The 24,810-nt window shown below is 30.7% G+C and overlaps 1 protein-coding gene across 1 annotated transcript; it reads right to left on the bottom strand.

The window, feature by feature from the left end:
- Positions 1 to 21,705: 21,705 nt before the first annotated feature.
- LOC135950302 (uncharacterized) lies at positions 21,706 to 24,358 on the bottom strand. Its single transcript, XM_065499851.1, has 2 exons — positions 23,820 to 24,358; positions 21,706 to 22,221 (listed from the first exon to the last, which is right to left on the bottom strand). The coding sequence occupies exons 1-2, from the start codon at positions 24,168 to 24,170 to the stop codon at positions 21,706 to 21,708; spliced, it is 867 nt and encodes a 288-aa protein (XP_065355923.1). The 5' UTR covers positions 24,171 to 24,358.
- Between the last annotated feature and the right edge of the window lie 452 nt (positions 24,359 to 24,810).

Raw genomic sequence — 24,810 nt, 5'->3', positions numbered from 1 at the left:
AAAATAATACGTTTTACAACCCACATATCCCGAGGTAGGTATTGTTGATTACAAAACAACAGAAACGAGTAACATTAATTGTACTTGCAGGTATACTATACCACAGCTAAATACAATATAAAATAATTTACATTGGCCAAAATGAACAAATATATATAATAATTAAATATTTTCAATATTTAATTTTTGGAATTGCGAAAGATTTTGTACCACAAACGATAACAAATATTCGAATCCACAAATTAAAAAGTTAAATCATCTAATAGCTTAAAAGAAATACTCAATATTTATAATATATAATGTGATGCAGTGAAATAAGGCCATATGGGTCCATTGCTCAACTAGTTGGGAAATAAGACCATATGATCTTATTTCCCATGGTAGAAGTGAAATAAAGCCATTATGGCATTATTGCATCTTGGACATTTTTTTGTTTGCTTTAAATTGATATTTCCATAGATCTCCTTATGCCTCCCCATACATATCTTCAGCATAGTTACTGTTTTGACATGTAGAGGGATGTACGAGCACCTAAGAAGTTATCGTTAATGTTATTCGGGAATACAAAATTAATATTTTAGTACAATTGTTATGAAAAATTCACTGACATTTATTGTTGGAGTTCTTGATCATCAGAAAACCTATTTTACAAAAGGTTTTAGAAAACCAAAGATATACAAATACAAATAAAATCATTGAGTGATCGAAAATTAGAAACTTAGCATTTAAATGACCAAAATAAAATAACTAGCAATTAGAAAACCTAAGATATACAAATAAAATTAAACTCAATATTTATTTGTAAAAATATGAAAGCTTAAACAAAACATCCACAATACACAGTGATTTAATATGTTCATACATTTCATTTCAGTGTTCAGTCAGGCGGACATATGTATATATATCATATGTATACTAGGGTGGCCCCGTTTGTATGGAGAAAAAATAAGGTATCGATGTTCCCGCCTAAAATGAAAATTTGATTCATTCTAAGACCACGTTTTGAAATTTTTTCGTCCTGGGGTCAATATTTGGCGAGCTGGATCAAAGGATAAAAAGGTCCTTTTTTGAGGTTTTTTACATTTTTTCCATATTTCTTCCAAAGGAAGTATATGTAAATTTGGTATCGTATGAAAGGTCTTTGAGAGACGCATTGAATTAGTTAAAAGAAATTTAAAAAAAAAAAATTTTAATTAAAAAATTTTAAAAATTTTCGACAAAATTTTAGTTTTTTTTAATTTTTTCATAGAATTTATTCAAATACATAGATGAAATTTCTTGATCATAAACATCATGTAATTTCACCGAAATGGTTTTTCTCGTTTTTTAAAATTCAATCCAGTTCAATGTTTATTCTGACAATCTCTGTACTCAATTCATAGTATATGTATGGGCATCAAAATAACTCAAATTTTATAAGCTTTCCATCGATGTATAAATTCTTATACTTTTCTACACTACGAATATTTAAATTTAAGCTAAAACATTTACTATACATCGCGCTATAATGATTATTTTAATGTTATTCCTTTGGAATGTTGTTGTTGTAAGTAACATGTGAAAAACTGCTTAACAGATAGGGATGAAATTGGGTTTAAACAAATTTGAATAAACATTGAACTGGACTGAATTTTAAAAAACGAGAAAAACCATTTCGGTGAAATTACATGATGTTTATGATCAAGAAATTTCATCTATGTATTTGAATAAATTCTATGAAAAAATTAAAAAAAACTAAAATTTTGTCGAAAATTTTTAAAATTTTTTAATTAAAATTTTTTTTTTTTAAATTTCTTTTAACCAATTGAATGCGTCTCTCAAAGACCTTTCATATGATACCAAATTTACATATACTTCCTTTGGAAGAAATATGGAAAAAATGTAAAAAACCCCAAAAAAGGACCTTTTTATCCTTCGATCCAGCTCGCCAAATATTGACCCCAGGACGAAAAAAATTCAAAACGTAGTCTTAGAATGAATCAAATTTTCATTTTAGGTGGGAACATCCGCAACTTAAATTTTGGGGCCACCCTAATGTATACACATCAAGAATATTTTGAATTTTGGGAATTGGGTAGGAATTCTAATAATTACTATACTATGTTGCTTGTTTTTAAGTCTCAGAGATTCTCAAGCTCTAACATTTAAGTATTATATGTCGATTCAAATATACTATAAGGTGAATCACATTATAATTGAGTACGAATGCGTATCATCCTACGTTTTTTTATACATACATATTCATACTCGCTACTTATTCTGTGGGGATATACATTCACTCGGTTATTCAAAATTATTTTCGAATAATCTGAAATGATTTTTGATGACGTAATATTCAACATTATAATTTCAAACAAAAATGTTAAAGCTTTGTATGTATTAAGTTTGTTGGATGTACATGAAAATAAAGGCATTACATAATCATAAAAATATTCAAAGTTGTATTTAAAATTGTGTATTGAAATTTGTTTTATAAACCAGAGCTGATGGCCTAGGTAGCTAGTGCTCTAACTTGTGTTTTATTTTCAATGGATTAGCGATATAAAGTGGCCTTTTACTGAGTAAGATTACTTATCTATTTTGATGTGACCCAACACAATATGGTATTTAAACAACATTAAATAAACACTTTATAAAGTTTAGTTTATGTTGACTATACATATCGCACTCGTTCAACAATAATGCATTAACTAGTTAACAATTTCATCTCGAAAACCACATTTGAAAAACAATGTAAATATATTTTCAAATGGAATTTGCTTAATATGATGTATTCGGATTTTCAAATTCTCTACTGAGGATAAAATTGAACATAACACACATATAGTACTGAATGATTTTCCAATAAGTACATACGGAATTCTTGGTAGAGATTGGTTCTCTGAATATAAATAAATATATATTATGATATGTACAACACAATTGATAATCAACAAATTGCATATTTGTTATACATATCTTCAGCATAGTTACTGCTTTGACATGTAGAGGGATGCACGAGCACCTAAGAAGTTATCGTTAATGTTATTCGGGAATACAAAATTAATATTTTAGTACAATTGTTATGAAAAATTCACTGACATTTATTGTTGGAGTTCTTAAGCGCATTTCACTTGTTGCTTAGGGTTGCTTAGTTCAGATCATCAGAAAACCTTTTTCACAAAAGGTTTTAGAAAACCAAAGATATACAAATACAAATAAAATCATTGAGTGATCGAGAATTAGAAACTTAGAATTTAAATGACCAAAATAAAATAACTAGCAATTAGAAAACCTAAGATATACAAATAAAATTAAACTCAATATTTATTTGTAAAAATATGAAAGCTTAAACAAAACATCCACAATACACAGTGATTTAATATGTTCATACATTTCATTTCAGTGTTCAGTCAGGCGGACATATGTATATATAGCATATGTATACACATCAAGAATATTTTGAATGTTGGGAATTGGGTAGGAATTCTAATAATTACTATACTATGTTGCTTGTTTTTAAGTCTCAGAGATTCTCAAGCTCTAACATTTAAGTATTATATGTCGATTCAAATATACTATAAGGTGAATCACATTTTAATTGAGTACGAATGCGTATCATCCTACGTTTTTTATACATACATATTCATACTCGCTACTTATTCTGTGGGGATATACATTCACTCGGTTATTCAAAATTATTTTCGAATAATCTGAAATGATTTTTGATGGCGTAATATTCAACATTATAATTTCAAACAAAAATGTTAAAGATTTGTATGTATTAAGTTTGTTGGATGTACATGAAAATAAAGGCATTACATAATCATAAAAATATTCAAAGTTGTATTTAAAATTGTGTATTGAAATTTGTGTTATAAACCAGAGCTGATGGCCTAGTGCTCTAACTCTAACTTTATAGTAATTAATTATTATTAAGTTTTTAAATAAATAAATAAATAAACCTTATATGTATTTCAAAACCGTCTTTAGTGTAAATGAACTGTTATGAAATTAATATTTAAATGTGATTTCTGACATGTGACCGCAACAAGTGGCGTGTATAGGCGCAGTCTGAACCAAGTGTTGATGAACATGGCCATACACGATGTGACAGCCTAGTCCGAATTTTCTCAGGAAAAATAGTCCGATTCCAATGGATAGCAAAATGTTTCCATTGATTTAATTTTTAATTCAAGATTAGATTCAAAAGTACAACATAGAAATACAACTGTCAATTCCCAGGACTACTGAGAATAAAATTGAACATAACATACATCTAGTTCTGAATGATTTTCCAATAAGTACAGACGGAATTATTGGTAGAGATTTATTCTCTAAATATAAATACAATATATATTATGATACGTAACATAACTGCCCATATCTACACTGATGTACCATGAATATATTAAACACGTAATTCACTTTTAGATAAAACTAGATATTTATGTTAATGTGGAGCGATATTGTTGTGTTTTATTTTCAATGGATTAGCGATATAAAGTGGCCTTTTACTGAGTAAGATTACTTATCTATTTTGATGTGCCCCAACACAATTGATAATCAACAAATTGAATATTTGTTATATGGTATTTAAACAACATTAAATAAACACTTTATAAAGTTTAGTTTATGTTGACTATACATATCGCACTCGTTCAACAATAATGCATTAACTCAAAATTTTCAAAAATTCACTTTAACTAGTTAACAATTTCATGTCGAAAACCACATTTGAAAAACAATGTAAATATATTTTCAAATGCAGTTTGCTTAATATGATGTATTCTGATTTTCAAAGTCTCTTAAAATGTAATCACAAACAGTTTTTGCCCTCTACTGCCCATTTTAAAATTTTGAGTTAATACAGTATTGTTGAACGAGTTTGATATGTGTATTTGAATATTTTAGGTAAATACAATACAATAGTTAAAAAAAACATTTTGGCTTGAAAAACTAAATCATACGTTTTACAACCCACATATCCCGATGTAGGTATTGTTGATTACAAAACAACAGAAACGAGTAACATTAATTGTACTTGCAGGTATACTATCCCACAACTAAAGACAATACAAAATAATTTGCATTGGCTAAAATGTACAAGTATCGTCCATTTTCACAATGCACGATTATTTCATTTTAACCGGAAAATTAACTGTCAGTTTGTTTAACGGGGACCATTTAACCAACGGTTACCGATTTACATTTCACCATCATTTGATTACTTAACCAAAGCATTCAGTAGAAAGTATGGCAATAATGCATACATTTGTTTACGAAAAATAGTGTAATGAAAGATTGAAATATAAAAAAATGACTACATTGTATCAACTAAAAGGTATTATTTTTAGTTAATACACACATTTAAAAATTTAATGAGCCTTTATTCAAGTTAAAAATAATCAAATTGGTTTATTCAAATTTGGTTGTATTTTTTGTTATACTGTTTTGTTGATAAAATAATACAAACAAATATCGACAAGTTTCAGAAAAATGGTATTAACTTAAAAATTATATTTATTTTTCAAAAAATTAAAGAAAACCAATGTAAATATATTTTCAAATGTAATTTGCTTAATATGATGTATTCTGATTTTCAAAGTCTCTTAAAATGTAATCACAAACAGTTTTTGCCCTATACTGCCCATTTTAAAATTTTGAGTTAATACAGTATTGTTGAACGAGTTTGATATGTGTATTTGAATATTTTAGGTAAATACAATACAATAGTTAAAAAAAACATTTTGGCTTGAAAAACTAAATCATACGTTTTACAACCCACATATCCCGATGTAGGTATTGTTGATTACAAAACAACAGAAACGAGTAACATTAATTGTACTTACAGGTATATTATCACACAACTAAAGACAATACAAAATAATTTGCATTGGCTAAAATGTACAAGTATCGTCCATTTTCACAATGCACTATTATTTCATTTTAACCGGAAAATTAACTGTCAGTTTGTTTAACGGGGACCATTTAACCAACGGTTACCGATTTACATTTCACCATCATTTGATTACTTAACCAAAGCATTCAGTAGAAAGTATGGCAATAATGCATACATTTGTTTACGAAAAATAGTGTAATGAATGATTGAACTATAAAAAATGTCTAAAAGACGGCATAAAAAATAATAAATTGTATTTTCTTAGTGGTATAATAAAAAAACGTATACAACTCAAAAATATTAAGGTACCTAAATGTAAAATTTACAGAACCAACTGAACAACAATTACATTTTTGTTTGTTTGTAAGTGTAAAGGTAGGATCACACGATTGCCTCAATGCACCAATTATTGGTCTATTTTATACGTCAATCGTGTGATTTCACAACTTATTGGCTCATATGTCAAACCACAACAATATTGTGCTTATTTGGCCCAATCAAATGCAACCCTGGTACGGCAATCATGTGAATGCTTGATAGGCAACATGCACCAATAAAAAAGTTAAAAATACACCAATATTTATTGTGTTCTAGTGCGGCAATCAAAGAAGACAATTAGCGCCAATATTAATTTTTGTAAATGAAATATTGTTTTTGTGATCCACTCTCTGACCCACATACATCTTTTAACATGTCTTTATTAATTTTTTTATATGATAATTAAGGCCGACGCAATTTTCTTTTTTTATTTAACAAATATTTTTTTCAAAAATAGATTTGTTTTACATTTATGTAAACAAAACAAAATTTAACATCTAGCACAACAGCGGTTTCTCTGAGTTGCCGTAAACTAGAACAATCGTGTGACTGAAATGCGACAATTATTGCCACTAAATCGCTTTGCGCAAATTTACGACAATCAAATTTATAATGACCGTATATATAATAATTAAATATTTTCAATATTTAATTTTTGGAATTTCGAAAGATCTAATTTCCCATGGTAGAAGTGAAATAAAGCCACTATGGCATTATTGCATCTTAGACATTTTTTTGTTTGCTTTAAATTGATATTTTCATACATCTCATTATGCCTCCCCATACATATATTCAGATTGTTCAATTACAGTTCAGTAGTCAATGATTTATACTTATTGTCGCATATTCATAAACGATCACCAAGTGTTAACTTTTTTAAGTACATATTTAAGTTATTCACAATTGGTTACTTTCAGCACAAATAGTTAGCACGTAATAATGGGTAAATATGTAACTAAATGGCAACTAACTAATACATTAAAAAAAAAACAGCAGATTGATTTCATTTTCATACATATATATAGAAAGAAAATAATCTAGATGTGTTTTCATTTTCATTCTACATACCCTTATTTTAATTGATTTACATACAAACTATAACTATACATTTTGTATGTACTTTTTAGAGAACAAAAATAGTTTTTTAATAGCTTTCTTTTATTAATTACGGTATATATCGATCAAAATATTATCGACATTTTATTGTCTCTACATGTCAATGCAGTAACTAAGCTAGTTATGAATTGTGAATAAGATCTACAACTATCTATAAACTATTTTTTAGTTTCTGTTTTACTAGTTCCGACATTAGTTATGATTTATGACTATGTGCCATTGTTATTTATAGTAATTCACTTTAAAACTGAATTTAAAAATTCACTAGTTAACTATTTCACCTCGAAAACCACATTTGAGACCATTTTCGTGATAATTATTGACTACATTGTATCAACTAAAAGGTATTATTTTTAGTTAATACACACATTTAAAAATTTAATGAGCCTTTATTCAAGTTAAAAATAATCAAATTGGTTTATTCAAATTTGCCTTTTCAGTTGCAGAGTAGTTTTTTCTGCGCCATTTAAATGTCGGCTTGCATATGCAATTACCTTCTCAGTGTCGTCCAAGGTTTGTGTCAGAACTGCAAGGGGTCCATAGTCACTTGCATCTGTTTGTAGCACAAACGGTTTAGTGAAATCAGGACAGGATAGGACTGGGGCCTCTGTCAGCTTTCGTTTAAGTAACTCAAATGACTGATGTTGTTCTTCTCTCCACTTCCAGTGCTTACCCTTCTTTAAGAGTTGTGTCATTGGTTTTGAGATGGCTGCAAAATCGGGCACAAACGACGATACCAAGAAGTGACTCACAAAAATCATCGCACTTCTTTGACACTTTTTGGGGGAGACATTTCTTTTATGGCCGCCACCTTGTTAGGATCTGTCTGGATTACGTCTTGGGTCACCACATGGTCAAGATATTTCGTCTGCGTTTTGGAAAATTCACACTTTTCTGGATTAGTTTTTAGGTTTGTTGCCTTTAAACGCCGAAATACTTCTTTTAAGTTGTCTAAATTTCTTGAAAAATTGTTCCGATCACAATGATGTCATCTAAATAGGCGAATGCGTGTGGTTCCATTTCCGGTCCTATGACTTGATCTAACGCCCTTTGAAATGTTGCGGGGGCAGAATGTAATCCAAAAGGCATTACGCGCCATTGGTACAGTCCTCGACCAGACACAGCAAAAGCCGTATATTTTTTACTCTCTTCTTCCAGGGGAATTTGGCGTTTCGAAGTTTATTTAAAATAGAGTCAATTCGGGGCAACGGATAGGCATCAGTCACAGATCGTTGATTTAGTTGTCGGAAGTCCATACAGGTTCTCCACGTTCCGTCTTTCTTCTTTACCAGTGTGATTGGAAAACTATATGGGCTACATGAATTAATGCAATTTTATTTTTTATTTATTTACCTCACCATCTATGATGGCTTGTATTGCAGGATTCCGTTGGACATACCTTATCTTGATTGGGCGGTCGTCTTTCATCACTATTTTGTGTTTTGCAATATTGGACAGTCCAGTGATATTTTGGAATTTTGGCAGCTATTTCTCTAAAAAATTGTTTTTTATAAAACCTTGAGGGATTCCAATGATAATTTAACTTTATAGACAATTTTTAAAGACACCTAGATCCGTATTCGCTGATGGTTGATAGAAATAAGGAAGTGGCGTGGTTCACAATCTTCGTAGAAAGTTCGTGAAATGCCTTGGTATTAGTGCAATACACTCGAAAAATACCAAATATCGAATAATCAAACGTCATTGCCAGATTTAAATTCAAACATATTATGCAATTCACCTTCTAAATGCAAACCTGAATAGACCGTTAATATTTGTTTTTAAATAGAAAATCTTTAAATTACATTTAACTTTATTAAATGTCCAAAAAGTTGCAAAATAGATACTCAGCTATAATTAAATATATTTCTTGTGCACCAGGGTAAATTTATCCACACCTCGTGGCCGCGTGGACTTGTCCCGACAATTCTACTAGGGAATATTTGCATCGTAGTGGAAAAAAAGAGGAAGCTAATTTAAGATCCAATTCTACCATGAACAGTAAATCTTCAGAATTAGGCTAATTGCTGTTGGCTTATTGTGAAAAAAGGCCTTTTCCCCTTGAAGCCTTTGTCACTGGTCATCAAATTTGTTCAACAATAAAAAATACCTACTCATCTTTATACATAACGATCATTGTGATCCCAAACTACAGAGACAACAACGGATCAATCAACAAAAGTACAAAGATAATCGTTCAGAAATTACTGCTCAAAGTGCCCTTGTTGAAGCTAGACAAAAATTATATGCAAAATAATAGCAAAAAGTTAAAATTACAAATAAGCTAGACAGCAGAAAATGGTTAAATAATATCGGTGAGTAGCCAAGTGAGAGTTTCAAATAGAAAGCTAATTTATTAAGAAAATAAAAAGAAACACCAAAATTTTAATAAAACTGTGAATCGTAAAATAATGTGTGTCCAAGTCTAAAATGTTTAAAATTTAAAAGTCTTATATTTAAAAATAATCTTTTGAAGAATCCAGAAAATAAAATCTAAATATGGAATAATATAAAACTCCTTGCAAAGTTAAATTTAAATTTATAATTGTGTGTTCGCAAACAGAATTTTTATATTATAGTGTGGAAATGGTGTATTTAGAAAAAAAGCATGAGAAATAAATGCAATAGTAAAATAACGTAGAATGAAATAATTATAAAAAAATTTAAAACATAACAAATTGTAACACAAAAGAAATCTAACAAAATCATTTGTTATAAACAAAAAATCAAAGTTTAATAACTTTTAGGGTTCTCGATGTTTAAAAAAATAATAACAAGTTTAGCTTTTAGGAATTACTTTTTTATGTTTTTATATAAATTTTTGTTTGTAATATCACAGTGTTCATTCGTTTAAAATCATCACAAAAAAAATAAACAATAATTTCTACAAAACTAATAACAACTATACATCAAACACAATAACAAAATTTATAAATTAGCATGAACAAAAAAATAACCTAGAAATCAATCAAATACAAAATAATACTATCTAAATCTAAACTAATACTAATTCTACCACTAAATCCGTATCCTACAACTATAACATACGAATTTCGTTTCCTATTTAAATTGCTGAACAACATTTGCGGACATCGAAAAAGGCCTTCTTCGAACGTCAGATATGTTGGTGAGTTTGCTCTTTTAATTAAACATATACACAAATCATATTTTTATTTCAAAAACATAATTTTGTTCAATAATTTAAATTTTGCATTATATTTAATATCATTGTAATCACAATATCAATTAAGAGATAAACAACTTAAGAGATGAAATAAAAGGTCTGCTTTGTTTACTCTTTTAATTTATTCTCTGCTTATGAATTTCTGTAATTACAACGAGTAATGATGATGCTCTGGTAATATTGATCTTGTGTTACACTCTTGTTAAATATAAATTTACCTACTTACATATATACAGTGCCGGACTTAAATATTCACACACCATACAGATTTATCTTTAATCGTCCATATTTTTTAAACGAAGGCCCCAACATTCGTGCGGATTTCAACAAAAATATTTATTTACATATAACTTATGGAAATATATGGAAAAACTAAACATAAGGTAGCACATTTCAGAAAAATAATTATATAATGTTTCGAAGTTCGATTTTAAGGGGGACAAAAATATTCACACAGTTTGTAATTTTTAATAGGAAAATAGTTTTTTTAGATAGTTTAATATTTTGTGGAGCAGCCTAACTTTTTAATGACTTCTTTTAATCGTCTTGGCATTGAATCGACCAATTTTTGGTGACGTCAGCTCCAATATTTTGCCATTTTTGTAACAGGACTTCTTTAAGTTAAGTCTTACTAAGGTGAAGGTTTCTTAAATGTAAAACTCAAATGTTTTTCAAGTATGTTGTTAAAGCACTCAGTGTGTACATTACAATCTGCGGGACTATCTTTTGAGTCTACGTGTTTCCAATTTGTTGTACCCACTTTTTGTAGAATTTCTGACACTCGATTACCAACAAATGTGTTCCAGGTGCATGGCGGTTTCTTTAGCCAAGATAACACGATGGTAGAGTCAGTCCAGAAATGAGCCATTAAGTTTGGAACTTAATGTAGATTTGACAACAATCCTGAGACTAAGTTGGCTAATAGACAGCTCCGCAAACTTCTAAACGAGGAAGCGATAAGTTTTTTAGAGGGGGAAAACGAGTCTTTGATGCAAGGATTGAAGTGTGGACATTATTTTCATCATTCTGGATTCTGATGTACAATACTGCGGAATATGCTTTTTCCGAGGCGTCGCAAAATCCATGGATCTCGATGACGTTTGAGGGGGTGTAATGGATCCATCGGGTGATTTTTATGTCATTGACCGTTGGACATGTTTTTACAATTTTTTCCATTTATGGTCGGTGATGGGTTTTAGATGTCGTCCCAGTCTATTTTATCTAGCCAGATTTGCTGCATCTTTTGGTATACGTTTGGAGCATTAAAGTTGAAGGGGTCTGATGAAATATTCCATTTGATCCCGAGTGTTTTTGTTCCAGAAATCTCAGATAAATTTAGCAAATCTTGCCTGGATACAAAATGTTATTAAGACTATTCTTATTTGATATCGGGCTGGAGGCGTTAAATACCACTCTAAGTTTTGTGGTCAACCGGTCTGGCTTTATTATTGCGTGATGCGGCAGATAATAATTTGGGGCCTTATTTATATCCAAGGACGAACTTTTTCTCATGTGTCCCAACTCTAGTTATTCTAAAATGAAAACTCTAGGTATTCTAAATGTAAAAACAAACAATAATTATTCGGAATTCAGTACACTAAATCTTATCAAAACATCGGCTGTGCCGAATCTTATATACCCTTCACCAAATTATACTTTAAAATAAAAATTTTAAATATTTTTAGTAAACAAACATTTTTTTTTTTCAGTTGTTTTTTCGAAATTGTTTTTAAAATTTTTTTTTTTAAATTTAGTGAAAAAAAAAATTCGGGTTAAAAAATATTTTTTTCCGATTTTGACCCATAGATATTTATATTGTCTATATTAATGATTTAGTAATCCAGATATGGGTCGAAAATAGGTCAAAAATCGAGGTTGTCCTGGCTTTTTCCTTATATCTCAGCCATTTGTGGACAGATTTTCTCGATTTTAAATAGCAACCGAGCCGGAAGAATTTCGGAGATATTGATGTATTTCGTGTATGTAAGTTATTTGGGGGCTTCAGAAAGTTGATTTCAATACACAGACGGACATGGCTATATCGACTCCGCTATCTATAACGATTCAGAATATATATACTTTGTGGGGTCGCAAATGAAAAATGTAGAAATTACAAACGGAATGACAAACTTATATATACCCTGCCACTCATGGTGAAGGGTATAAAAAGAATTTCATTGCACTTAAATTTAAATGTAAACAATGCTCACATTTCCATAATTTTTCATTTTGTAAAATTTTGTGCCACAAACCACGAAAAAATTGTCTACCAAATTCGTGTTGTATATAGCATTTTGCTTTAACACATCATTGATATTGTAGTACAAAATATATAGCTTTCTCTTTTTATGAGAAACGTCAAATTTGACACTTCTGTATATTCTGTGCCTAAAGTATGCAAATGTCCTCAAACAATGCAAAAAATCTTAATTTTAGATTTGAATGTCTGGGGACATGTGTCAATGTACCATAAAATGACGATGACGTTGTACTCGTCCATATTTTGAAATGAAATTTGCTTACTATGATGTATTCGGATTTTCAAATTATCTTAAAATGTAACCACAAACAATTTTTTCGCCAATTGGAGAGCGCTTATGGGCGAAAGTTGTAATGTGATGGCTTGTTGGGGGTCCAGCATTCGGATCCAGTGAAACGAGTTTATCGAAACGTTTATAGAAACCACCATGTGATGCTGAACTATTGTGACCCATAATGCGAGGACTACTACCGACTGAACGTAAATGTGGCAAGGTGCTTGTGCGTTCGTATATAGTTTGTATCGAAATTTTGTGAATGTCTGGGGACATGTGTCAAAGTACCATAAAATGTCGATGACGTTGTACTCGTGCCCGGTGGAGGTGCTGGAGCTGTACGTTTTTTCAAAGAATTGATATTAGCTGAAAATTTATTTTCAAATATATTTACAAATTGCTCACATTAAGAAAGACAAAAAAGCTATATTCACTGTTACTTCTTGGACCCATTCGACCGCTTTGGCTGGATGCCGAACTTGGACTAGAACCACCACCACCAGCTGCACTACTCGTACTGTTTATTTTTATTCTAAATGTAAAAACAAACAATAATTATTCGGAATTCAGTACACTAAATCTTATGAAAGCAAGTAAGAGAGCTATATTCGGCTGTGCCGAATCTTATATACCCTTCACCAAATTATACTTTAAAATAAAAATTTTAAATATTTTTAGGTATAGCTTTCTCTTTTTATGAGAAAAGTTAAATTTGACACTTCCTTATATTCTGTGCCTAAAGTATGCAAATGTCCTCAAACAATGCAAAAAATCTTATTTTTATATTTGGCAACCAATGAAAGATAGTATGCATTCTGCAGCAACAACAATAAAGGTAAACAGACACCACCTTGTACAATTTCGTCTTGTTCCCGTTTTTTTGTTCATGGCAAATTTAAACTAGGTGGTGTCGTACTGAGGTATATTAACATTGTTAAGTGTGACAAGTGGACAGCATCCCCTCCTCAGTGTGAACGTAACATGTTTTCTTTTTAACTCATTTACACGTATTCTCCATTTGTTTAACCATGTTTCCAGACATCTTAAGTAGCCATCTAGTATACTAGATGCTATATATGGGTTTTCATGCGAGCTAATAATTGGGGTGTCATCAGCAAATGTAGAAATAGTCAATTCATCGCTCGTAGGCAAATCAGAGGTGTAAATCAAATAGAGGATATGTCCAAGAACACTTCCTTGTGGTACTCCTGTCCTCCTTATTATCTTGTCACGTAATCATTGTACTTAACTGTAAATATACGGTCCGATAGATAAGATTCCAATAGTTTATGAGTAGATGGTATCAGCAAACATTTTATTTTATATACCAGGCCTTTGTGCCATACTTTGTCGAAGGCTTGAGCGACATCCACAAATATAGCTGAACAATATTTCTTTAATTCAAAGGATTTTCTTATCTCTCCGGTTACACGATTAACTTGTTCGATTGTTCCGTGGCGTTCCCGGAAACCAAATTGATGAACTGGGATTATATTTTTCTCATTTAAAAATGGTATGATTTTCTTTTGGAACACTTTTTCGAACAGTTTCGATAAGCAAGGAAGCAAGCTTATTGGTCTATAGGAGAATGCTACGGTCAAGTCTTTTCCTGGCTTTGGTATCATTATTATCTGAGAAGTTTACCAATTTTTCGGAAAAACTCCATGTTTAAAGATCGCATTAAATATTGTAGACAGCACAATTACTGCCACGGTTTTTAATCATAGTAGGTGTATCAGAATCATTTCCATATGATTTTTTTAATATTATATTATCCTTGATTACTTCGTTAATGTCTTCTTCTACTAATGTCATCATTAGATAATGTTGACACAGATGGCTCTTCAAATTCAAAAACAGTTGTTGGCGAGTTTGGTTGAAAGATTGTACTTAAGTGATCGGCAAATATTTTAGCCTTTTCCTCCGTGCTGCGAGCCCAGGTACCGTCAGATTTCCTTAAATGGCTTTGTCCCTCTACCGGTGGCTTGATATTTTTCGTTGCCTTCCAAAGGGAACAATTTGTGTGTTTGGTATTTGTCAAACTTTGAATGTAATTTCTATTTCTGCGATCCTCTTCTAATTGAAGGGCTTTTTTCAGATTTTTACTAGCAGCAGACAGCCTCTGCTTTGCAGCAGGTGATATATTTTGTTGCCATTCTCTTCTGAGTTTTCTCTTTTCTAAAAGAAGTCGTTCAATATCTGAGTTGGAAATGTGCATACCAGTTTTAGGAAATATTTGACTCTTTGAATGATTTAGGCCCTAAGTTTATAAATCACTTCACCAAAGTGATATTTATGTGCAAAGCAAAAACAACATTTCACACTTTTTAAAAATTTTAATTTTTGCGTTTGTTTGGTTCAGAATTTGCACATAAAACAAAAACAAATTTTTGAAATGTGTTAAATGTTGTTTTTGCTTTGCACATAAATATCACTTTGGTGACGTGATTTACAAAATTAGGGCCTTAGAGCCGATATAATTAATGATGTAAAGTCATTGACACTTTTATCTACATCTTCCTCAAACTGAATACAAAGATCTGTGTGGATATGACTACTTATATATTTTTTATTTATTTACATGATATTAAACTTATATAAATACAAGATTAATATATAAAATAGTAGCACTGGCTACCTAGGCCATAAGCTATTATATTTTTTATATTTAAGCCAATTTGTTTTAAAGTTATGTTTCAGTATGAAATTTTGAAATGTTGGTCCTCCTGTAATAAGATACTATAATTGGGGAATGACCAGAAGATAAATCATATGACACATCTGTAGATATTGAATTTCGATTAATATTTTTGTTATGGCAAAGTCTATGAGATCAGGAGATCAGCAAGCCAGTATGTTGGTTGTCCAGGGGACACAAAATCCAGGCTATTTTTGCGATCAACTAATGCTTCATAAAGCTGTCTACCTCTGGGATTCATTCATTCGAATGAATCCCAGAGGTAGATTCAAGAAACACACAAAAGTGTGTTTGGCATTATAGTCGCCACATGCCAGAAAGCGACCTCCTAGCGTGCTAAAGAATTCTTCAAACTTCTCCTTGGTCATTGAAAAGAGTGGTGGGCAATAGATCGCGCTTATATTTAAATCTCCAGCAAAGCTTTCCAGATGAATGGATATTGTCTGCATATAGTATTTTGAGAATTCATATAGGGGATAATGTTTTAAACGATTTCTAATTAAAATACCAGTTTAATATATGTTGGTTGCTACATTCTGATCAATTTGAGTAGATTGTGATTTTAATTGAGTTGAGGCTGCTTGTTTGTTCAATAGCGGAACTTCAAAATTGACTGGTGGATAGGTGTTTTAAAATTTGTAGGCTGGTACTTCAGAGTTTTCCCTCTTATTAGCTTTTGCCTCTCTCTTAATCTGTTCAATAACTCCTTATAAACTGGGCACCCGCGGTAGTTGGCTGAATGATCGCCACCACAGTTACTACATTTTCTTCTGAGACCATTCTTTAGGATATGACATTGTGATGAAGAATGAATGTCTCCGCATGCCACATACACTGTTCGCAAGGTACAATAATTTTTAGTATGTCCAAACTCTTGACAATTGCCACATTGAACAGGACGATTTCTTTTAAGAGTCTAATCAATGGTTGTTCTACGATTTAACAGATATCGTGTTGAGTAAATTGGGTGAGTTTCATTTCCCCTCAATTTTTTTTTTCTGGCAACAACTCGACTCTAAACATTGGCTGCGGAATTTTATCTTTGTAAAAATGTTGTATTAACTAATAAACTCGTAGGATGCATAATAACCAAGATATATGTCAAAAACTGAGTTTTGTAATTTCTGACATCCGATATCTCGAAAATCGTTGGAGTTATGCAAAAATTTTATGTTACCAAATATAGGGATTTATATTATTTACATATTCTGTAATAATCCCTTAACTCATACAACGCATAATAACCGAGATATATTCAAAAACTGATTTTTTATTATTTGAGGTACGCAAAAATTATACGTTACCAAGATATAGTTCTTTTTATTCTCAAAAAATGTTGTAATAACCCCTAAAAACATGGACGCCTAAGAACCGACATATATAAAAATAAATGATTTTTTATGATATTTTATATTCAACATCTCAAAAACCGTTGGAGGTACGCACAAATTACATGTAACATAAAAGTAGGCAATACTATTCTCTCAAAATGTTGTAATAAGTCCTAAAGTTATAGGATGCATAATAACCGAGATATATGTCAGAAACTGTATTTTGTAATTTTTGGCATTCAATATCAAAAATGTGCCAAAATGTAGGGTTTATTATTCTTTAAAAATGTTGTGATAACTCCTAACTCCCAACCAACCAACCTAAACTGATAGGACGCATAATAACCGAGATATATGCAAAAAATCTTATTTTTATATTAACAACCAATGAAAGATGGTGTACATTCTGCAACAACAACAATAAATGTAAACAGACACCACCATGTACAATTTCGTCTTGTTCCCGTTTTGTGTTCATGGCAAATTTAAACAAGGTGGTGTCGATTCTACAACAACATCACCTTGTACAATTTCGTCTTGTTCCCGTTATTTTGTTCATGGAAAATGTAAACAAGGTGGTGTCGATTCTACAACAACATCACCTTGTACAATTTCGTCTTGTACCCGCTTTTTTGTTCTAGCAAATTTAAACAAAGTGGTGTCGATTCTACAACAACACCACCTTGTACAATTTCGTCTTGTACACGCTTTTTTTGTTCTGGCAAATTTAATCAATGTGAAACAACTTTAAAATAAAAACCTGCTTTTAATTATTTTGAAACTATAGTACAAAATTAAAGTGTGTTTTAAATTAAACCGACTTTAACTGGGTGCCCCTCAAATGTAGAAAATGTTTTCATACAATATACAAAAAAATATAGACAAGTGGCACCGCTGAGCAGCTGACATAGAAAATTAAAAAAAAGAAACATAAAATGTAAACAATAAAAGTAAAAGCGAAATCTAAAGAAAAAAGCAAATTGTGGTGGAAAAATGGAAAAAATAAGATTAATATCATAATTAGGATATTTTGGTTTTAATTTTATCGATAACTGTTCAATAATTGCAAAATCTCTGCCAATATCTTGTAACATAAACATTTTTGACTTGTTGTCGAACTTTTTTACTTGAGGAAGAACAGCTGATGCTGTTGATAAATGAGTTAGAAACTTCAGCTTCAGCTGGTTTTATATTTACAGTCGACTTTAACGTCAAAAGTATATTATATCTTGTCCATGGTAGATCTAAAGTCCACTCTCAAGTAAAGACGACTTTATTTCTCTTAAAATATACTTTATTTCTGACTATGATTATGGGCCAATATGTTGAAAATTAAAAAATGCGTACTTTCATTAATAAATTTAATAACCATATGTCTCTTAGGGCACTGCTACACGTTCAATATATATTGACCGCGATCCCGTATCGCGATATTTATTCAACGTGTAGCATGCTTTATTGATGGATCGCGATCCAAATCGCAAAATAACCTAATTTTGAGTGATCCATTACAATGGATCGCGATCCAAATATCACACTATTTATACATTTTATTTGTTTATAATGCTAAGTTTGCATGACGTCCTTGAAGAAGCTGTTGCGCTTTGTTTACTGTTAAAGATGGTTTTAGTGGCCATAGCATTCAACAAACACCATTGATTTGTCACGTTTGGGCTTTAATCGTATTATAGTGGATCGTCCCATGTTTGAATAGAATATTGTTTAGCAACTGCCAGCACTATCAAGAAATTTAAGTTTAAGACTACTTATAGTCTAATTCAAAATATTTTAGAAAAATATTTGTTGTTATTTTGTAAATAATTTAAAAATTGAATTTTAACACAGAACTTTTTATAAATTTTCAATTAATAAACATAAAATTTTTATTTAAAATTTAATTTAAAATATGTATTTGTTTTAAAAACCTAAAATTGTTTGTATAATTTATCTAATAGATATTGTGTATAAATGTACAAAGAGGTAAAGAAACAATCCGTAAAGTCATCACCCGATAAATTGCGATGACTAAGACCATGATTCCAGGAGATGGGAGTAAAGGCTAATTGAGCTGCAACACGTTTTTTCTAAATATCGCTAATATTGTATTTTGATTTTGGTGAAAATATCTTAAAATTTGTATCAACATGTAACAAAAATATTAGGATATTTACTACAGCATCTCATGTTACTAGCCATAATGAAATAATAAATAAATAATAAACATTTTTATTTTTGAGGCGTTCGCTGTCAATTACAGAAAAATATACCCTTACCTAACCGAAATATTGATTGTATAAGAATAAGAGTTTTTTCTTATAATTTTAAAACAAAATATTTAATACGAAAAAAATATAAACAGAAACAAATACAGAATAACCATAAATTGAAAACGCGATATTTTAAAAAACAAGAGCTACCTAAAAAAAAACTGAAAATAGTTTTAAAAATGAAATGTCACATATTTTTGCAAGAAATCAACTAACACAAATATCTATCTACTGTAAAAATTTCCAACAAAATATGAACATCTGTGAACAATAATAATCCCTACATTTTGGTAATACATATTTGTGTGTACATCGAACGGTTTTCGAGATATTGGGTGAAAAAATCATAAAAAATCATTTTTGGGGAAATGGCTCGATTATAATGCGTCCTATCAAATTTGCCAGAACAAAAAAAGAATGTAGAATCGACACCACCTTGATTAAATTTTATTATTTTTATTATTATGCGTTGTATGAGTTAAGGGATTATTACAGAATATTTAAAGAATATAAATCCCTATATTTTGGTAACATAAAATGTTTGCATAACTCCAACGGTTTTCGAGAAATAGGATGTCAGAAATTACAAAACTCAGTTTTTGACATATATCTTGGTTATTATGCATCCTACGAGTTTATTAGTTAATACAACATTTTTAGACAATAATAATCCCTAAGTTTTTGGTAACTAATAATTTGTGTGTACCTCCAACGGTTTTCGAGATATTGGGTGACAAAAATCATTGTTTAAATTTGCCAGAACAAAAAAAGCAGGTACAAGACGAAATTGTACAAGGTGGTGTCTGTTTACTGCAGAATGCACACCATATTTCATTGGTTGCCAAATATAAAATAAGATTTGTTGCATTGTTTGAGAACATTTGCATACTTTGGATACAGTCCTCAAACTAATCATATATCTCGCGCATACTTTGTGGACATTTTTTTTCGATTTTTTTTTATTACATATCGTTTAAACTAGTTCCTATAGCTATATATACGCTTTAAGTATACAAATTTTAATTTGTTTAAGGGCACAATACACTATCAAAATGCTTGATGTCACTTTCGTGTACGTGTAATTTGATGCTTTGATGTACACTTGATTGATGAGCCGTCAATCAACATTTTGTTTTTGATTTTGTGGTGTTAACATCAATAGCTGGAATTCTATTTAATTTTTATTTTGAGTTGAGTGTACTTAAAAATGTCAATATCGGACGCAACTCTAATTGCAATAATGGCAGTATGTTTAGAAAAAATAAAAAATAAAAAATAAAAGAAAAAAACGTTTGTGGATGAAGGAGTGGCTCAAAAAAAGAAATCAATTTACACACCAAAATTTATTAGCTGAGTTAAAAGTTTCCTCAGCTAGTGATTTTAAGAACTTTTTGCGGATGGATAGTTGCACCTACGAGGAACTGTTGAATTTAGTTGGCCCAATAATTAAAAAAAAAGACACTCAATTACGAAAATCTATACCAGCCAGCCTTCGATTGTCAACTACACTGCGATTCTTTGCCAGCGGGTGTAATTTCGAAGACCTAAAGTTTTCCAGTGCAATATCGGCTTGCGCCATTTCCAGAATTGTCATGGAAACATCCGAGGCAATAATAAATAGTTTGGATAAATACATAAAGGTAAGGAATGGTGTATACATATGTATGTATGTATGTATGTACATATTTATAACCTACACCACCATGGTCGTGTTAAGGAACACTTTCTGATTCGATTAAGCGATGTCCGTTCGTCCGTCCATGTAAATCTTGTTATCAAACTACATATCACAATTTCAAAGCTATCTCGACAAAATTTGACACAAACTGTTCCATATGGTTAGAATCATTCCATTATTTCTACTAGCCTACACATGCCCTATCTGAAAATAGCTAAGTTCTCATAAATACCTTAATTATATAGAAATAACCAAATTTATAGCTCCCATGTAATAACCGCTCTCGAAAATTTCAGTAATGAACATAAATCTCTGAAATATATTAGTATCAAAGTAAAATTGAACACAAATAAGTTCAAATTTTATAACGATCGGTCCATAATTAGTCATAGCTCCCATATAACTCTCATATACGTGTTTTATTTTATTATTTTCATAATATTATTCCAAAATAAAAAATGCCCATATGAAAACAAAATACCCAAAATTAAAAATGTGTTTTTTTTTATTTTAAATAAATACAAAGCTTTTATTAAAAGTAGCTTATAAACAATAAATAATAATAAATTCAAGTTTTTAAATTACAAATATTGTTAATTGTAATTACAAATTAAAGGTACATTCAGTTATCGAGGAAAATTAAAAGATAAAAAAAGTATACAAAATTCAATGTCAAATTGGATGATTAGGGCATTAGCTTATATTTCATATTCATTAAAATTGGAATAAAATGAAGTTAAAGTCACAGGTGACAAATCTTCTTCAAAGTCATACTGTGATTCATTTGCGGGATATTCTAGAAGCGTCTGCTCGCTTTCGTTACATACTATTGTGCTTTTTGTTGGTCGAAGTGGAAACGTTTGAAAACTTGGGGTGGGACTGTAGCAGGACTCTTGTGAAGAATTATTCACATAAACTATTGAAGAACTGCTTGATGTAGGTGTTGAAGTGCGTCTTATATTGCTTAAAGTTCGTGTATGCGTTATATTTGTATTAAAGGTGAGCAGTCCAAGTTGAGCATGAAGAAATACGTCGTTTATCACCTTTTCTGCAAAAATTTTTTGTGTTGGATTTATTTTTGACAGCTTTTCAGCCCACACCTTCGCAAGGTGCTGATTTGCGTCTTCCGGCTCCCTTAAACGATCTGCTGCTAAAGTAAATAGCTCATCAGCTGGGGTTATTTTTGGTTTTTTTCGATCGTGTCGGTCTTCACGCTAAAAAAAAATATAAACAGCGTTAATATATACTTATAAATTCTTTTGTACATATATATATATATTTATTTAAAGTTAATAAATTTATTGAACCCAATTATGAAAAACTCCCCTGCAGTTTTTATTCATAATTGGGTTGATTATTAATGTTTTTCTTTTTTTAATAGATCTACTTATATTCAAATTTCAGGTACCAGAAACCGAAGAAGAGTGGAAATCAATCGCAAATGATTTTAATAACAAATGGAATTTTCCAAACTGTCTTGGCGCCGTCGATGGGAAACACGTTGCCATTAAAAAGCCTCATGGGTCTGGCTCTTTCTACTACAACTACAAAAAATTCTTTAGTGTGGTGCTAATGGCCGTTGTTAATGCCAACTATGAATTTATTGCTGTGGATGTTGGCATTAATGGACGGATTTCTGACGGCGGAGTTTTCCGGCATACTGCTTTTGGGGAAGCATTTTATGAAAATGGTTTAAATTTCCCAATGCCAACTGTAGCGCCATGTGGCAAAAGGATAATTCCATACGTTTTAGTCGGAGATGATGCGTTCCAATTGACGGACAATTTTATGAAACCTTTTTCACACAATGGCTTAACGATAGAACAAAAAAATTTTAATTATCGTTTAAGCCGTGCGCGCCGAGTGGTCGAAAATGCTTTTGGTATATTGTCTACACGCTTTGGGATTTTTCAAAAACCAATTAATTTAGAACCAGAAAAAGTCAACAAAATTGTATTGGCTTGCTGTTACTTGCATAATTTTCTGAGAAGAAAAATTGGTAACAGCTACGGAAGCGAATTTTTCGATGCAGACAGAACCGAAAATCAGTCTCAGAAAGACCAGAATGAACTGACGCCTTTGCAAAGTACCTGTGCCAGAAATTCCTCTGATTCCGCCAAAGAAGTAAGAGAAACTTTTAAAGACTTTTTCAATAATGAAGGCAAACTTGATTGGCATAATTAACAAATTAAATTTAAGCATAGCTTTTATTTGTATTCAAAAATTAATTTAGTTTTTTTTAACAAATAAATAAATACAATTTTAAAACACATATAAACCGTCTTGAATACTTTGGAGCAAATAGAATCATTATAGGGAAGAATTAAACCATTGACAGCATTAATGTATATTTGGGGTTTCTTGCGATAATTTTAAAAACTGGAAAAAGAAAGGAAAATGATTTTATCGACCCCGAGCAACGCTACAACCACAGCTAGTTTGATATTAGAATGAAAATACAAATGTTTTTGTAGAATGTAGTAGAAGTTTAGAAATAAAAAAAATACATAATGCGATAGAAAATAGAAAAATAAGAAAATATAAAAATGGAAAAAGCCTCGGAAATGCATTCTGTATATCCAGAAATATCTATTCAAAATCTTTCAAATGATACCAAGATATACGTTCAGAAATGTAGTGGAAAATCACATATTCATATTCTATGTACATGAAAACTTGAGAAGCCCCAAACTTGGTGGTGTATTGTAAAATTAGATTTAATGCCAATATTTTTGATAATACTCGTACAAAAATATGAACAACATATGGAATGTTTGGCTAATAAAAATAATGATCCACACTTAATACTTACTTTGAATGTTGATCTGGATTCACTTGGAGTTTCAATGTCCCGTAAAAAACTTAAAGCACCGAAATAATGGAGTGTTGTTTCAAAGCAATCAGTTGCACCAGCTCCGCTTTTTTCTAAACTGTTTTGTCTTCTCAACTCCCGTCTGAAATTTGTGCGTATCACATTAATTTTCTTTTTTAAATCTGCCAGTTTTCCCTCTGGATTTTGTTTTTTATAAGTTTGCAATAAAATGTTGTATTGTTCATCTTTTTTATCACGGTCACTATATTCTGCAGATTTTACATCCCAAAGTGCAGGCAATGATCGGTAAGCTTCAATTAGATCTAAAGTTTCCTTTTTTCCGTCCGACATTTTTATACATTTAATTTTTATAACTTAAAAAAAAATTCTCTTTACCCGACACACTTATCGACCTCACGCTTTGAAATATTTTTGTAAATGCCTTCGTGATTGATGAGAAAACACCATACACTATCAAAAAGTGACATCAAGCATGCTAAAAATCAAAATGTTTTTGATTTTTCATCAAGCATTGTAGGTGTCACACATACAAACACATTTTCACTAATACTACTAAAATGCTTGATGAGTATTTTGATAGTGTATGGTGCCCTTTAAGTAATAATATAACTATCGATGTTGCCGTACTTATGCTCTAAAACTAACGATTTTTAGCCAATAACTTTTTTCAGCGCCAAAAAATGGCGCTATAAAACACATAGTTTAGAGTTGCCATTTTATCCTATGGCTGGGTTATTGCATGACTCAGCAAATATTGTTGTCAGGGTAGCAATATCTTCATATGGATAGTCCAGACAAAAAGTCGACGTTACGACTTTTGCTAATAATGAAAAATAAATTGTTCATCTTTTTAGACAGGGACATAAGGGACATATGGTTATCAAATTAATTTTTTAATTTTCAACATATTGTTTGTGAGTACCTCCAGCGATTTTCGAGATATTAGTAGATTAAATAAATATTTATTCAT

The sequence above is a fragment of the Calliphora vicina genome, chromosome 1 (genome assembly GCF_958450345.1).
Source record: "Calliphora vicina chromosome 1, idCalVici1.1, whole genome shotgun sequence".
NCBI lineage: Eukaryota > Metazoa > Arthropoda > Insecta > Diptera > Calliphoridae > Calliphora > Calliphora vicina.
Note: the sequence above shows the minus strand (reverse complement) of the source record. Positions and strands in the feature narration are given on the sequence as shown.

Bases quoted from the DNA above. Each gene is read 5' to 3' on its own strand.
- LOC135950302 (XM_065499851.1), bottom strand. From the start codon at position 24,170: ATGTCGGACGGAAAAAAGGAAACTTTAGATCTAATTGAAGCTTACCGA. The intron at 22,222-23,819 runs GTAAGTATTAAG...ATTTTTTTTTAG, and splicing joins AATCCAGATCAACATTCAAA to CGTGAAGACCGACACGATCG.